Below are 16,846 nucleotides of genomic sequence, written 5' to 3'. Positions count from 1 at the left end.
AAAACATATGAATATCATGGTAAAAAAGACAATAATAAAGCAATATTGGACTTAATCTTTGACTTTCCAAAAAAAAGATGCTGGCTGATCTTGTGTCAAAAGGAAGAGGAAGGTGTCATCATCCCACCCCGACACATGTGGTATACCTGGAAAGCCCAACTGGACTTGATAGGATAACTCAAATAAGTCAAAGAAGAAATGCAAAACCAAAATGTCCAACACAGAGGTTAGTATTAGTAAGCTGGGTCTCCGGAGGATATTATGTCCAACACCACCATGTTCCAAACCAAGTCAACAGACACCAATCTGTTCCTAAACAACTCATGGATCACACTTCTCTCCAGATTGTCAGTTGTGGAGTCCAAGGCTCACATAATGCAGCCCTGCCGCACAACAAGGCAACACAATGTTTAATCTCTCCAAACAGTGGAGCCCTCTGTCCACACTGAGCGGCTGCAGTTTGTTGTGTTTCAATCTGTACCTCACAACTGGCAGCCATGATTAAAGGCATGTTTTATTTTTTTCAAATCACTAAAATGACATAATTTGTGATAGCCGAAAACAATAAAAAAAAAAATTGTATTCAATGTTGTCATTACCGACGTTCCTCGAATGAATCGTTTGAATGTCTTGGTCAGGAAAATAACTAAATCGAATTTGTGATATTTGGTTAAACTTGTGTGCACTTGGAAAAATGTTTTACAGATTACATTATTTTAAAAGAAATTAGAAACTAACTAAGACATTTTTTAAATTTTTAATAATGTACTTTTATCTGGATGCCATATTTCACACACAACATGATTTAAACTTGTCACTGCAGATGAATATGGTCACCAACAAGTTGACAAAGGTTTCATGGAAAAACCTCCCGGAATATCTCTCGGATTTCACTGTCATTTCACTGCAGACAATGACCTTAAACTGAATTAAGAAATTACTCTCCATAGACAATCAGATGACTCTTTCTCAAAGCTATAAAAGGAAATGATGTCACCGGCGTGTCACAGGCCATCCTGCCGACATCTTGCGAATCCTCTCATAACTGAACTGGGTGACCCCTGGCTAATCTTCATGTGGTTATTTAAATGCAGGGATTAATTTGTAAAAGCATGCAATAAACGTTCACATGAATTATTGGGACACGGCTCACATGAGGTTAGTTTATAAGCATGAAACAAGAGGATTCATCAATATAAACACGGTGTGGCACACAGTGCGAGAGTCAACAAGACAAATCAGTCCAGAAGGAGAAGAAGGGATGAAGGGGAGTGGCCAAACACTCCTAATCCAGAATGATCCAGTGAGTCCGGCTTAGTCCACATTAATCTGCCAGTACCTCACTGTCTGGGGGACGGAGGGAATGTAAACAGAGTCCAAAACCAGCTGCTGGATCTTTTAGTCTTGTTTCAACATCAACAACTTCATTTCCTCCTTTTGCCGCTACTGGATTATCTTCATAATTAAATCACAGGGACTGGGACCACAGCAACACATGGCGCTCCTGAGGTCAGGCTGGCTGTGGAGACAAAGTGAGTAGAGACCGGATGTTTCCAACTGTTTAGAGAACAGCTTTCAAGGGAAGGCTGATAGACAGAATAGATACTGATAAAAGATACTTTAATAATAAGGGTGCAGTTCCAGTACCTCTAACGTGAGGATTCTCAGTTATCTCCTCTCCTTCTCTTAATATTAGTTATTAAAATTGCTTTCTGCACTTTTCTTTTTCTTCTTCCATGTGATGTGCTCAACGTACAAAAGACAAGGCAGCTCTTCTTCTTTCATGGATGTCACCGCATCAACAGATTGATTTCGCAAGTGGACACGAGGCCCCTCACAAGCGATCCCAAAACAGTCATCGTCGTCACACTGGATAAATGCAATAGCATATTGCTGCTGGACAGGACACACCTGAGAGAGAGAGAGACAAACACACACTTTGACATCTAATGTAACACACTTGCTTCTGGCTAAAGAACATGACACGGTGGCAGTTTTTTTTGGGGCTCGCATGAATCGGTCAGTTTGGATGACGTGCACAGTCCCAGGGAGGAGAGTTGCCGCGCCCCGACCTTTAACTCACACGACTCACTTTTGTCGGTTATGTTTCAATACCGTAGATAAGCAAATATACTATGATAATGTAAATATTTTTGTTTGCCATTCTATTTAAGCAATAACAAAAAGCCAATCAGAAAACATGTAAACGCCAACGGTTCCTCTCCAGAGCGATTGCTTGGTTTGTCCGTTCTGGGCTACCGTAGAAAACGTGGCGTCCGGCTCATTGAAGAAAACGTGCTCTCGTGTGTATATACAAACCTAAACCATGAAGTAAAAAAAGCTTTCATTTTATAAAAACACTTCTTATGATCAGGTAACACAGCAAAAAAAGCATACCTTTTCATATTATGAGCCACACCTGCCCATATATCGTCTGAAATGCTACACATACGTATACGCATCAGTGAAAACAGGACCTGCAACTACAACTTTTGTGACTAATCCCATTAATTGTCCCTGGCAATGACTTTTAGTGGCTTACCCAGGACAGCCAATGGGAATGCATCCTCTTGGAAACAAACAAAACTAGAACGGGCACTCGGTAGAGCGCATACCTTCGGATATCACAATATTGGGCATTGAATTATGACCATTTTGGCATTAGTTGCATGCCAATTGGATAAAAATTGACCGTGCTATGGTAAAAAAAAGATGTTGACCTTTTCATGACCTTGACCTTGACCTTTGACTCGATTGATCCGAAAATCTAATCAAATGGTCCCCGGATAATAACCAATCATCCCACCAAATTTCATGCGATCCAAGAAGATGTTGACCTTTTCATGACCTTGACCTTGACCTTTGACCCGATCGAACCCAAAATCTAATCAAATGGTCCCCGGATAATAACCAATCATCCCACCAAATTTAATGCGATTCGGTTTAAAACTTTTTTTGTTATGCGAATGACACACATACAAATAAATAAATAAATAAATACACGGCGATCAAAACATAACCTTCCGCATTTTCAATGCGAAGGTAAGAAACGCACTAGCAGTATGTGAGTTACTTATTGTTCAATCAATGAAGACTCCTTGAGCTAGTTTGTTCGCGTTCCTCATTGTAATAGGATGAAGCAATGAAGCCGAAGTCGTTCCCTTTTCACATAGCTTCAACCAAAAGAGGAGAAATCGATCAGTCAAGATGCTCGCATTGACCGCAGCCCCGACTCAACGATTACGTGACCCTCGAGTTGAGTGACCGGTTAATTGAATCATTCTTGCTTCTCCTCCCACCTCCACGTGTCTCCCCTCCAGCTTCTGTCCTAAAACGCTGGAAGCTCAACTGGTGCGACCTCTGGATCGACGGCAGTCTTTGCTTCTACAAGACGAACAGCCGGCGAGAGTTGGAGCACCGCGTCAGCCTCAAGACGACTTGTGTGGACGTGAGATCGGGCCTGGAATGTCTAGGTAAAGAAAGCTGCCTTTAACTTTTAAAAATAAATTAAAAGGTTTTGAGCGATCAAGCATTGTTCAAACCCACAAAAAAAATGTACGTCACTGATCGATTTTTGAGATTTTGGGTTATTTGCTTCCATATTGTCTTCTTTTAAGACTAGAGGAAAGAAAACATCCATAATTTACAGTACGGTAAGGTGCTAGTTTTATTCAACTTTTTTTATCACAATTTACTAGTGTTACATAATGGATCATTTGCATATTTAACATTTGGAATACAAAAGATAACTGAGGATATCCATTAGTCAATGTCTCAAACATGTTTAGAAGTTTACTAAACATATCTTTAAAAGGCTGCTTTTTCCCCTTCCAGTTGTTACTGAAATACACAACACTTTACATATTTATTAGTATCTATATTCTGAAGCAAAAAATAATAATAATTGTAGCCATGTGCTTCAGAGTCTGACTCAGTTTACTGATGATGCTTTGATGCTTTTGAAGTTCCTCACAGGAGGAGCCCTCACCACGAGACACTACAAAGGAATTTAAAATGTCCTCATATGTGATTTCAGGACTTCAGTCACTGACGGGTGATTGAATTTAAAAACTGTAAAGAAAAAACATCCGATTGCGCAGTGGAGCTGCTGAACGGTTCCACATATTCATCACTGTTTACTCGGCTAGCGCTGAACCGGAAGAACAAATACAACCGTGTTTTTTCAAGGAGAGGAACATTTAGTATGGAACATGGGACTTTTGTTTGAGGATTTCTCCACAGCAAACCAAATGTCTTCCATCATATAGACATCAGGTCCATGCAGACGTCCAGAGAGATTTTTAAAATAGACCTCCAGTAAGAGTGTGAAAACATGACAATATGACCAAAGCTGTTCTGAAGGCTTACAAATGGCGCTTCTCCTTTAAGAGTCCTGATGTCATTTAAATGTTTCGCCTAGGCTTAACGTATTCACAATATAAAACAACAAAATCTGTCTCAGTATCAGCAGACCACTCGTTTGTAAATCTGATTTGATTTCAAATCGGGTATAAAATCTGTAACATCCAAAATGCACCATTTAATTGTACCCAACTACGCCTAATGTATGATCTCCCATCTGTCTTTGAGTTTTTTTGGACTGACGGAAGACATGATGTGGGCGAGTCACTTCTTACCTTCGCATTGAAAATGCGGAAGGTAATGTTTTGATCGCCGTGTATTTATTTATTTATTTATTTGTATGCGTGTTACTCGCATAACTCAAAAAGTATTAAACCGAATCGCATGAAATTTGGTGGGATGATTGGTTATTATCCGGGGACCATTTGATTAGATTTTTGGATCGATCGGGTCAAAAGTCAAGGTCATGAAAAGGTCAAAATCTTCTTTTGACCAATTTTTATCCAATTGGCATGCAACTAATGCCAAAATGTTCATAATTCAATGCCCAATCTTGTGATATGCGAAGGTATGCGCTCTACCGAGTGACCATTCTAGTTACCTTCGCATTGAAAATGCGGAAGGTTATGTTTTGATCGCCGTGTATTTATTTATTCATGTATTTATTTATTTATGTATTTATTTGTATGCGTGTTACTCTTATAACTAAAAAAGTATTAAACCGAATCGCATGAAATTTGGTGTGATGGTTGGTTATTATCTGGGGACCATTTGATTAGATTTTGGGATCGATCGGGTCAAAGGTCAAGGTCATGTAAAGGTCAAAATCTTCTTTTTACCATAGCACGGTCAATTTTTATCCAATTGGCATGCAACTAATGCCAACATGTTCATAATTCAACGCCCAATCTTGTGATATGCGAAGGTATGCGCTCTACCGAGTGCCCGTTCTAGTTTAACCTGTTTTTGGTGCCGCAGGTGTGAGTCCACCGGAGAGCAATCCCAGGGAGAATCTCATTGTGGTTCAGCTCACCGGCGGCTCAACCGTCAACCTGTGTGCCAACAGCGAGGATGAATCCATGTAGGTACTCTCCCTTCACTCTAGTCCCGTCTGCCTTGATTTACCAGTAGATGTACATACTGTACACGTTACCCACATACTAGGAGACAATTGAGGTCCCTTCCATTATATTTAACCTTCATTCAGTCAGCATGGTCCCATTGAGATTGACCGAGATGGTCAGCATACAAGATGTGCACATAAAAGTACATACAAAAAGACAAATAACAGACTTACTTTACTTTAGTGTGTATGCCTGCTGACACTTCAATTGAAGCGTATTTGATGCTGCAGAGCACGCCATTGTGGGTTATCGTAACTTTGGCGTCACAACCGCATTACATTGTTGGATATTAACGCCGGCCTAGTGTCCTGTGTTTGCATTCTCTAATATTTCACTGGAAATAATGCAATATCTCTTTTTAGAGATACGTATAGAGCAGGGAATATGTTACCGCACAATGAGTACTTTTACTTGTCATACTTTAATATTTACATATGTTTAGACCTTTCACTTTTTCACATTGTGGTATTAGTTCTTTTCCTTCATAAAATTATCTGAATACTTCCTCCACCACATCCCTTCACAACCGTCTGTCAGTGCTTCATTCTTGTTCATTTTCTCTTCAGAGCATGGAAACTGACGCTGCTTGACACCAGGAGAAACCCGGTGAGTGGTCCATTGTTCTTTGTGAGAGCCGAGGCATAATCTGCTTTCTCTTTCTCGGTGATGCCAACGGTTTTCTTTCTGTAGGTGTTCACATACGACCCATATGACGACTGCTACCAAGCTGTCCCCATCAACAGCTACCATACGGTCTACATCACACCTGGAGCAGGACCAGGTACTTCGGCATAATGAATGCAGGACGCACCAAAACACCTAAATTACCATAGATTGTTGACTTCCAATGGAAAAAAAAATCGTTATTTCATCATCAGAATTTTTTAACTGGAAGTACAGTATATAGGGTTAGAAGCAGCATTTACAACGTTGTGTTGGGGGAACAAGCCAAACTCTTAAAAGGATATTTTGCAGATTTTTAACGAGTTTTCTATCGATACAATATACAAATGAACACAGTGAGGTGTTTAAGCAACAATTATATCTCTGAAAATAGTATCATTCTTCGTCTTCTCAGTGGTGGCAGCGTGTAACACCCACACCCAGTGCATTCTGGTTCTAGGGAACACCACAGCTCTTTTCCTCTGCACATGTACCACAAATAATAATATATATTTTTTGCACCTTTCGACTTCATACAACAGCATCTCTCTTTGCTTTTATGTTACTGCTCAAACATTTTAGAGGGCTTTTTTTTTGTGCTTTGGAGAAACTCAACCTTATGGCCTCAGTATTTCTAAATCCCTGGTTACAGGCAAAGTGGTCCACAAACATCTTTTTCCATTAAGTTGTCAGATACAATACTGGGCAAAAGAAAGTGTTTTTCCATCAGTTACCTATTGGCACAAAAAACATAGGAACATAGAGTCCAGGTTGATAAACACCCTTTATTGAGGAGAGCATCACATCTCTCTCTCTTCAGATTTAGTTTCGAGCTTCTCCCTCGCTCTGATTTGCCCGACACGGATCAGCCAACGAGTCGACCGTGAACGTTAAATGAGTCTTCCCTCTGTCTTTCCTCTCAGGAACCCTGCAGGTGGTTGTTCAGAGAGACCCATTTGATGGAGTCTGGGAGCATCTGGCACTGGGACTAGTGGCAGGCATGGCAGCGGGGACGGCCATGCGATCGTTCCTCTGGATGCCCTTCTTGTTCTGCTGAGACCATCTCCATCACTGACGCGGTGACATTGCACGGGGACCGGGGGCCCAACGTTAGCACGAGTAGAACGGCCCGAAGATGGAGGGATCTTGAGCTGCTTTTATGGTTGAGCTGCTTTTTTTTCCTTATGTGCGCTTTCGCATATAAGACTTAAGCTGAAAACGGATGCCGTGTCATTGTGTGTTCTCCCTGCTCGTAAATCAATCGGAATCTACTCATGAGCATTTGAACGCGCCAGGATGACGATTTTGTATCGGTCTCTACTTTAATCTGCCGCGTGGATTTTACACTAAATAGCTCGACCTTTAACTCACACAACTCACTTTTGTCGGTTATGTTTCAATACCGTAGATAAGCAACTATACATGGTATGATAATGTACATATTTTTTTTGCCATTCGATTTAAGCAATAACAAAAAGCCAATCAGAAAACATGTAAACGCCAACGGTTCCTCTCGAAAGCGATTGCTTGGTTTGTCCGTTCTGGGCTTCCGTAGAAAACGTGGCGTCCGGCTCATTGAAGAAAACGTAGTCTGTATATTGATGTAACACAACACAATTGATGTTTGGTTGCATACAACTAACAAACCATATGTTTTGTAACTGCATTGCTCTAGTTCGATAAAAAAAATCACATCCCAGGGTCGACTAATCAGCCCCCCCCCCAGCTTTTAACCACATCACACATCTTCATCAGCTGATGGAGCTTCTGCAGTTGTCTTGGTGATGGATCTGTTCTTATTATACTAATCACCCCAGAAGACAGGGAGAAGGCATGAACTCTATATTGAAAATTATCCTCTAAATTGGATCTCCTCAATTAAAAAAAGAAAAAAGTTGAAAAAGCGGTTGGTTCGCCACATTTTCAGGTTCAGTCCGAACTCGCTACACAAATGAGTTCAGGGCGTTATTAAAATATTCAGATTCACACCAAGGCCTCCTCAAAATTCTGTTACCATATTACGAAAATGCATCATCAATTTTGTGGAGGAGCTACAGTCCAAAGACACGCAGCTTCGGTGAAGTGAAGCTGCTTGTAGGGGTGAATGTGAGCGTGAACGGGACAGACAGATGTAACAAAAAACAAAGATATTCTTGTACAGAATTGTTATTTATTAAAATATTGGTATCCTATATCACATCAGCCTACTGTCACCGATACCCGATCCAGCTCTTTAACCCTCCTGTTACCTTTAGGGTCAATTTGACCCCATTCAATGTTTAATGTCGGTGTTCTTTGGGGTCAATTTGACCCCAGGCTGTTTTTCACTGGGTCAAACATATAAGAAATATCAACTTTTTTATATATTTAAAGGGCTATTTAGGTAGTCAACAAACAAACATAAAGTATCTCACACAATAATTTTCTGGAGGTTTTAATTGCTGGGGTCAAATGTTAGTAAATGAGAAGGTAACAGGAGGGTTAAATCTGTATCGGACCGATATCTGATATCAGTATTGGTGCAATCTCTAATATGCACTGATGTAGAATTGATATGAAACACATTTTTTCTTCAACGTTTTCATGGAAGGCAGGAATGTGGAATGCCAACATTGTAATCTGGAAAATTGGGCTGATCCCGAAGCTTGCCTGTAATGACAGGAATCCCGAGGAAACCCATCTCACATGCATCTTATCCAGTGTTTCCAATCTCAATCTCTCCAAACTGCTCATTTGGCAAATACAGGGACTCAAATTACGCCGTGATTTGTTTCCCAGCAGAGTTTGGGTGCCGCACATTGTCTTTATAAAAATATTGATCACTCTCAGCATTTAAATGGGACCTCCCCTTTTGTTACTCCTCCTTACACGCGCCTCCTCTCTGAGAACCTCCATTCACTTGCCCTTCGGCCTTCCCCCTGCCGCCTCCTAACTTTCCCTCTGCTTGGAGTTTCCGGACCAGATCATGGGGACCCTTCCCCATCAGAGCCGACGGGTGCCTGTAGGAGCCCCCCAGGTGGTCCCACAGAGTGAAGTACTGGCCGTAGTTGTAGTCGAAGAAGAGGTGGTGGTCAGTGTGGTGGGCGGAGCCGTTGATGGCCTTCGTCAGAGCGCCGGGGACGCGGTAGTCCCCGTCGTGGATCGAGATGGTCCAGATGTTGACGAAGATGTACAGCGCCAAGTAGAGCACCTTGTGGAGGGGGAAGAAGAAGGGGTAGATGTGGTACGGGAGGCCCTGCATGAAGCCGTCGACTGGATGAAAGGCATGGCTGGCGAAGGGAGACGGGATCTTCCACACGTGGTGTGGTTTGTGAAACAGCTGTTTTGGGGAGGAGAAGGCAACGTTGTCAGAGAGAAAGAGAGAAAGTAACGGCTTCCTCAAAGAAATCTGTATCAATTTCATCTGATATAATATCCATTTATATATGGTTAATCATAAAAAAGACTCCACCAAGATAAGAAGAGATGCACAATGTGGTGCACAAGTGAGGAGCAGTTATGATACTTTTACTTCTCTGTTGTATAACTTTGGAGAGTGAATGACTAAATGATCTACTAATGTATACCTAAACCTAATGTCCGGCTCTTTAATTGTGATCAATACATTTTATTAAAACACTAGCCCATCCAATGTCTTTAGAGAACAAAAGGATATATATATATATATATATACACACACACAAACATATATACACACACAAACATATATACACACACACATATTATATTATATATACACACACACACATATATATATATTTATGTAATAATAATAATAATATTATCTGCTGATATATTTGCTGAATATGTCTGCCAATAAATAATGAAGAAATTAGAGAACAATCCCCACATTAGTTCTCACCTTGTAAATGAGCTTGTGATGAAGGAAGCGATGAATCCAGTAGATGCACATGTCAGTAAAAAGCAGGAAGGAGATCATACTCAGGAAGAGCCCCGGCCAGCCTGGAAGCACACAGACAGAGTCACCACAATGACACCACACTTTGTTCGCTCAGGGCGTCAACAACAACAACAACAAGATAACAGAGCGACCGAGAGCTGGTGAGGGCATTCGTACCCAGCGGAGACTCATGGACATTGTCGTACAGTTTGCTGAACCCTCTGACTTCAGCGAAAAACAAGGCCACTGTGGGGATGCTGATCAAGGGCAGAGAGGTCATCGCATATTTAATCTCCCTCCGAACCTGATTCTAAGTAGGAAAAAAGATAAAAAATAGATTTGGCAATAAGGAAAATTATGCATGATATTGTCTGATTTTGAACTGATCTGATGCCATTATAAGAATAACTAAACAGAAATAGCCAATATTCGTGTACATTTCATGTATTTAGCCGACGCTTTTAAACCAAAGCAACAACAACAAAAAAGGCTGAAATTCATACCTCTAGGAATTGTGGGTGTTTCATTAGATTGTGGTCAAAGACCCAGAAGTAGTTGATGGCTCCCAGGCCCAGGTACAGGACCATCGCCCCGAGGTTGGTGAGCACCAGCAGGCTGATAATCTGCCGCAGGGCCCCGGCCTCGGGCCACGATGCCGGGAACACATACGGGGTCAGGACGTAATAGTCGGCAACGTTCAGCACAAGATCCATGGTCGAATCTGTGAAGTATGGAGGGAGCACATGTTATAACACTGCATTTCCCAGAAGCCCCTCTGTTTGTGTGATCTCCCTTTGCTATATTTATACGTGTTTATCTATGCATGTATACGTTGCATTAATAATTGATACACGGTTTAAAACACACCACGATGTATGTTAGGCTGCAAGCAGTGTTTAATACGTGATACATTTTTGTTATTTGTCAACTACAGCCTTTCAGGTGTTATAATCCTGAAGGTTTCTTTCCTTTTTTACCCTGTGAAAGGGTTTTTTCTATTTCTTTGGAGTTTTTCCTGATCCGATGGGAGGTCAAAGGTCAGGAAAGTCATATGTGTACAGATTGTAAAGCCCTCTGAGGCAAATTTGTAATTTGTGATATTGTGCTTTACAAAATAAACTGAATTAAATAACTGATAGTGAATGATTGACAGCATGATATCACACAGTTAATCAATACCAGCAATCTTCAACTGATTAAACTCCTCCTGCTGATGAAAGTAATAATTTGAAGGCTGAAAGCTCTGAATGACATCTAATAAATGGACACTGAGATTAGGCTTTTTAAAGAAAGAAGAACAAAAGCGACATGCCTGGCTTAATTTGATTTAAACGCATTCATAAACAGTTTCAAACCCAACTGTTATGCTTTTTATCTGGCTATGTATAAATACAAGCAAAATATATTTTGGCAAACTACATGCAGATAATAAATAATGTACACTGTGAACCAGACAGTTATATGAATGGAAACCAACAAAAATAAACTATGGAAAAAAACATTTAATTAAATGAAGCTATAATTTCTGGCCACATTTAACTATAACACACATTAAACACACATAAACACATCGCCCTGGCAGTAATAGACGGTGAGTAAATGGAGACGTATTGATGGACTCTGGCTGGACTCCTGGATGTGGCCCTCTGATCCGGATTTAATTTTCATGACAGACACCATGCCGAATCAAACCGTGAAAGTGACACTAATTCACGTCGATGAATTATGGAAACTACGCGTGTACGTAACGTTACGTTCGTTCTGTAATCGTGTAGATGTCACATCTGTGTCATTTCCTCGACCGACAACTTCACTGAAAAGCTCAACATTACCGCGCTTGCAGAAAAGCGTGAACTAAACACACAACAGTTGCAACGGCTAAAGCCTCTCCGCTATCATATTGTTAATATAACGTCACGTCTTTAAGTTAAAATAGTCGGCTACTGTACCGTGTGTAGGTTGCTCGTGTTCCGGTACAAAACCGGTGCGATGCCAGTCTGACTAAAAGAGAAGCGAGCGACCAATCAGTGCTGCGCGTCGTCTTACGTCATTCAAGCGGTATCCAATGAGCGCGTAGTTCCTCATCACGGCAGGGTTGTTATGATATCCGATTGGCCAATTGGAGGATCTGCTCATGGTGTTGCAGCAACCGGTCTGCAGCCCGCTTAAAGGTCCTGCCTCACAGAGGGAGCAGGGCAGACACGCCCCCAGATGGTTACGCAAACCTAGTTGATGCATCATTTTAATGCTTTATTAATTCAACAAGATTTATTTATTTTAAACATGCACATTATACAATGGAAACCAGATACAACCAGGCAAGCATGCACGCCATTGTCGCTTGTGATCAATTTTTCTTTACACACGTATGCATTGAATTAAAGTCGTCTCAGTTTGACCTACAAATATTGAACTGAGATGAAAAAAATGCCACAGGCATGAGCTCATTCTTTAATTTGGCATCATCCAGTGCACCACATATTGTTTTTATGTTTAACACTGTCCCTGGTGTTACTGACACACTCAATTAGCTTTGTGCAACGTGGTTGCCGATAAGCAGGGCGACGTGATGTTTTATTATAACCTCTTATTCAAACACTAAAATGCCGCATTTCAAGAACAGGCCTCTAAATAGGAGAATCTTTAAATCCATTTCTGTGAATTGTAGGGTAAACAAGTATGGCTTAATCATTTTTGCAAGATATCTGAATAAAAAAAAACTCTAGACACAGACACAGCACGGCTCCATCATTAGCACAGTACTGTGATTTGCATCTATTTTAAACGGTTTGGTTGTTAATGGCAGAGTTGACAAATTGCTTCCGATCCGCTGAGAAACGGACCTCCACCCTGACACAAGGTGTCGCCAGTGCTCTAAAATAACCTGAGCCTTCTCCTGTGTTACAGTTGTCCACTGTGTCATACATGCATATTAAAAAGGAAACCTATAGAGATTAGCGAATTAAAAACGTATATTTCTTCTACATTGTAGACCCACTATAATCTCATATATTAAGCCGCAGTAATGTTTGGGGTATATTAGAGGAAAGGTTAAAGCCCTCCATAAACCCCCAGATTGTATTTATTTAATTTCTACAAGGATTATATAACACGTTATTGTTAATGATACATCAGCTCAGTTCCAATGCCAGGATAATGATTTGTTCAGAGCCAGCATGTACTCTTTGTTTTGGCCTGAAGGCAACTGTCCGTTTTATATTAAACCCCCATCAGAAGCTTTTACATTATTTGTTCATATTAACACGAGGGAGGGACTGCCAAACATTAATAAAAAAAAAAATAAACATATTCTCCACCCAACACACTTAAATTGCATTCAATGAATTTAAAACCCTGCAATTAAAAAGATGTGGATCTTCCATTCACTTTCAGAAGTTATGTTCAATTTAATGGACCTGCATATATATTTATGTTTTTTGTTTTATTTTCAAGAAGAATCTTTTGACACTTTGAATTTGTATTTGATGGGGAGTTAATTCGCATGTAAACAAAACCTAAAGTTAGTTTTCGTTTTTATAATTTTTTTCACTTTTGTTTTTGTTTTGTTATTGTAAACAGCAGATTAATTGACACAGAAACGTAGACCTCTATAATTAAGACATGTAATGTCTCCTACAGCGTAGGCGTTGAAACAACATTTTTCCTTTGGCCAACTAAATCTTGAATCTTACCTTGAAGAAAAGATCCCAAATTTAAATAAAAAGTAGATTAAACTTTTCTCTGCAGTACAACTATTCGTAGAATATGTAATTGCTCAAATAATTAAATGATCAATTCATCTAAATCACAAAAACCCATCCTCATCACTCAATCAAGCCATGCAGAAACTTGAATTTAATCTACGAAGCAATGAGGTGTTCAACATTGTGCTTCCACCACCATCATGTACAACTGGATGGGAAGTAGTTAGTGCAGCTCCAAGCATTGCACTGACATCCTGCAGCTCCACTCTGCCAGCCTGAGTGGAGTTAGCTGAGCCGATCCCAGCTGACATTGGGTGGAGGCAGGGTGCCCCCTGGACCGGCAGCCAGACTATCGCAGGTGCTGCCAACCCCGCTCGCATGTTTCTGTGCTGCCCTTTAAGCATCCAGCTCTCCTCCGATGCTCCACTTGTTAACCTTTTACTTTGTTTATAGTATAGAGCTGGTGGTGTATTGAGTTAATTATTGGTCATTAAAGATCTTTACCTGTCACCGTCCCCATTTTCTTGGCCTGTTTATGTTTTATGTGTGCCATTTCTCTAAATTGATGGTCTCGTATAACACACAGAGGATTCTGGATCCTGCATAGTTCATTGACTTTGCGAATACGTTTTAAGTTTGTCCTTAAACAGTTAAATGCACTTATAATCCAAGCATAGAGGGACTGAAAACACATGAATGTCTCATGTGAGCTTTACGGCCTTGTTAACCTTGTTTGCTGTGATGTTACATCAGTCCGTCAACACCGTCAGTTTTATCCCACCCTAAGATGTGGGTTTTTGTCTTTTAAAAAAAAAAGCCTTTTACTTCTGTTGATTTTATAGAGTTAATTCACTAAAACATTGCATGGACTACATGCGGTGTCTTAACTGCATATAACCACAGATTAAATGTTAAAATTTAAAAATAAATAACAAAATTAAGTTTTTTTCCAATGGCATTTTTCCTCAACTGTGTAAAATAATAAAAAGTGAATACAATGTTTTTTTATCACTTAACTAGGAGTAGGCACACTATTACTAGGTATTTAAATACTTAAGTGTCACTGAATCATTTAAATTAAAATAAAATGATTTCTAATGCATCAGACGGAGTTGACAAATGTCAACACACAAATTGGATAAATGTATTTTTTTTAATAAAAAGTGATTTTATAAAAAACTTGTTCCTTCACATGGTTTGTTAGGTCAGACCTGTGTTTATGAGAAAATCTATTCAAAATGAATGTGCTGCCCATTTTAGTTTTTTAGGTTTCAAAAGTAGTTTTGTCCCTTATCTCAAGAATCAGTGATATATATGAATGTATATATAAATATATACTTATATGTGTGTGTATATATGTATATATGTTTACCATTTTAATTTCCTTTTACACCGAGGGACAATATGTGCCCATAAAATATCCAGGGTGCCACAAATGTACTTATGTGTGTGCATATATATATATGGTTCTTTGAAATAAGTTTTTTTGAGAAATCATAGGTTAGGGCACTTATAAGCTAGATATCTTCAGCCTCGACCCTTTCGGTCAGCCACTTTCTTCTTTTGTTGAATTCTGATTGTTGTATATTAACATACCCCCCCCCCCCCCTTCAGGTTAACGGTCCAGCCTGCGCTCGAGCAGAGACTCGCGGTCTATCCGCGCTCGGGGCTCGTTGAGCGCTCGGTGCTGTCAGTCTCCCCGCTGATACGTCCGGTGACGTCATCGCGTCAACCAGCGCGCTCTTGTATATTTTGCTGATCGAAATAAACTAAACTAAACTACGGGGTTAAATAGGGCCCCATTTGTGAATCCCACAGAACCAAACCCACCCCGGGATGGGGTGTAGGAGTAATCACACAAGGTGATTCTCGCCAAACCGTCCCACCCCGTTGGGGAGGTAGGCGATTCATAATCAGACTCGCCTATGAATCGCTCCTCCCGTGTAGGCGATTCTGAATCGCCTAACGCCCACCTCTCCTGTGAGATTCACAAATCCCTGCTGCTTTGCTGGAAATCACTTCTACTTATAGACTCTGGTTCGGTGCTCCGCGTCGTCACTAGCGACGTCACAGAAGAACCAAAGCGCTTTCATGTCATGTGACAATGTTTCCATGGTGACGGACAAGGCCGGAGATCGAAGGCACTGACACGTGACTTCCACCAGGAAACCTGTTTTTATGTACGTATGTACATGTTGTGTATGCAGGGCTCTCAAGTCTCACGCATTGAGCGTGATACTCACGCATTTCGGTCTTATCTCACGCACTCCCGCCACACATCGAATTCCTCACGCTGAAAAAACCTCTCGGCTATTTAATGCTTGAATGCAGGGGTGCTCAATACGCCGATCGATTGTTCCGCTGCAGAGCTCCGACACCGGTCTGCGCGCATTGGGATGGAGCAAAAATAGTCACTAGCCGAAGCGAGCGAACATAACATTAATATATATATGGCACTTGTGTATGTTTCTCACCTGTAAACACCAAGACTTACATTAATAGCTGGTCACTGTCTGCAGGGCTCTCAAGTTTTGAAGACAGGCAAGCGTGAGATTTCCATCAGCACCCGATACAGCTGACCGTTGCGCGCGCCGGCATCGAGCCGAAAAGAGTTGTTAATGTGCTTTAATCCAAAGTGCTTTACATGTTTCTTCTCATTAATCTATTCACACACACAAACCGACACACACACACACACACACACACACACACACACACACACACACACACACACACACACACACACACGCACACGCACGCACGCACGCACACATTAACACTCAGTGTCTTTCCCGATGACTCTTTGATATGTGGGTAGGAGGAGCTGAATTGCCCACCACACTCCCCTCCATGATTATTTGACGATCTGCACTCCCACCTCAGCCACTTATTAATCATTGCCAATTATGAACTCAGAGAAGTACATCAGAGATTCATAGGGCATCCCAGTCTCTTTAAATGCACCTTCCCATACACCGAAGCTGCATTGTGAATTACCTTTTGAGGGAAACTTATTTTTTCCAATCAGAGATTACATTTGACGTCGAAAAAATATGTTTCAAATCAGCCGATGGTAGTCTGTGCTGTTAGGA

General features: G+C 40.8%; 2 protein-coding genes across 2 annotated transcripts; one reads left to right on the top strand and one right to left on the bottom strand.

The window, feature by feature from the left end:
* The first annotated feature begins 1,315 nt into the window (after nucleotides 1-1,315).
* On the top strand, nucleotides 1,316-8,055 carry plekhb1 (pleckstrin homology domain containing B1). Its single transcript, XM_056411557.1, has 6 exons — nucleotides 1,316-1,532; nucleotides 3,321-3,473; nucleotides 5,341-5,443; nucleotides 6,053-6,092; nucleotides 6,177-6,267; nucleotides 7,073-8,055. Exons 1-6 carry the CDS (start codon nucleotides 1,496-1,498, stop codon nucleotides 7,204-7,206), a joined length of 558 nt encoding a protein of 185 aa, XP_056267532.1. The 5' UTR covers nucleotides 1,316-1,495; the 3' UTR covers nucleotides 7,207-8,055.
* A 244-nt stretch (nucleotides 8,056-8,299) lies between these two features.
* Nucleotides 8,300-11,209, bottom strand: sc5d (sterol-C5-desaturase). Its single transcript, XM_056411556.1, has 4 exons — nucleotides 10,554-11,209; nucleotides 10,228-10,360; nucleotides 10,012-10,112; nucleotides 8,300-9,468 (listed from the first exon to the last, which is right to left on the bottom strand). Exons 1-4 carry the CDS (start codon nucleotides 10,761-10,763, stop codon nucleotides 9,004-9,006), a joined length of 909 nt encoding a protein of 302 aa, XP_056267531.1. The 5' UTR covers nucleotides 10,764-11,209; the 3' UTR covers nucleotides 8,300-9,003.
* Nucleotides 11,210-16,846: the final 5,637 nt, after the last annotated feature.

The sequence above is a fragment of the Pseudoliparis swirei genome, chromosome 3 (assembly GCF_029220125.1).
Source record: "Pseudoliparis swirei isolate HS2019 ecotype Mariana Trench chromosome 3, NWPU_hadal_v1, whole genome shotgun sequence".
In the NCBI taxonomy this organism is placed as follows: Eukaryota; Metazoa; Chordata; class Actinopteri; order Perciformes; family Liparidae; genus Pseudoliparis; species Pseudoliparis swirei.
The sequence above is the reverse complement of the archived record's forward strand: the minus strand, read 5'-3'. Positions and strand labels throughout refer to the sequence as shown.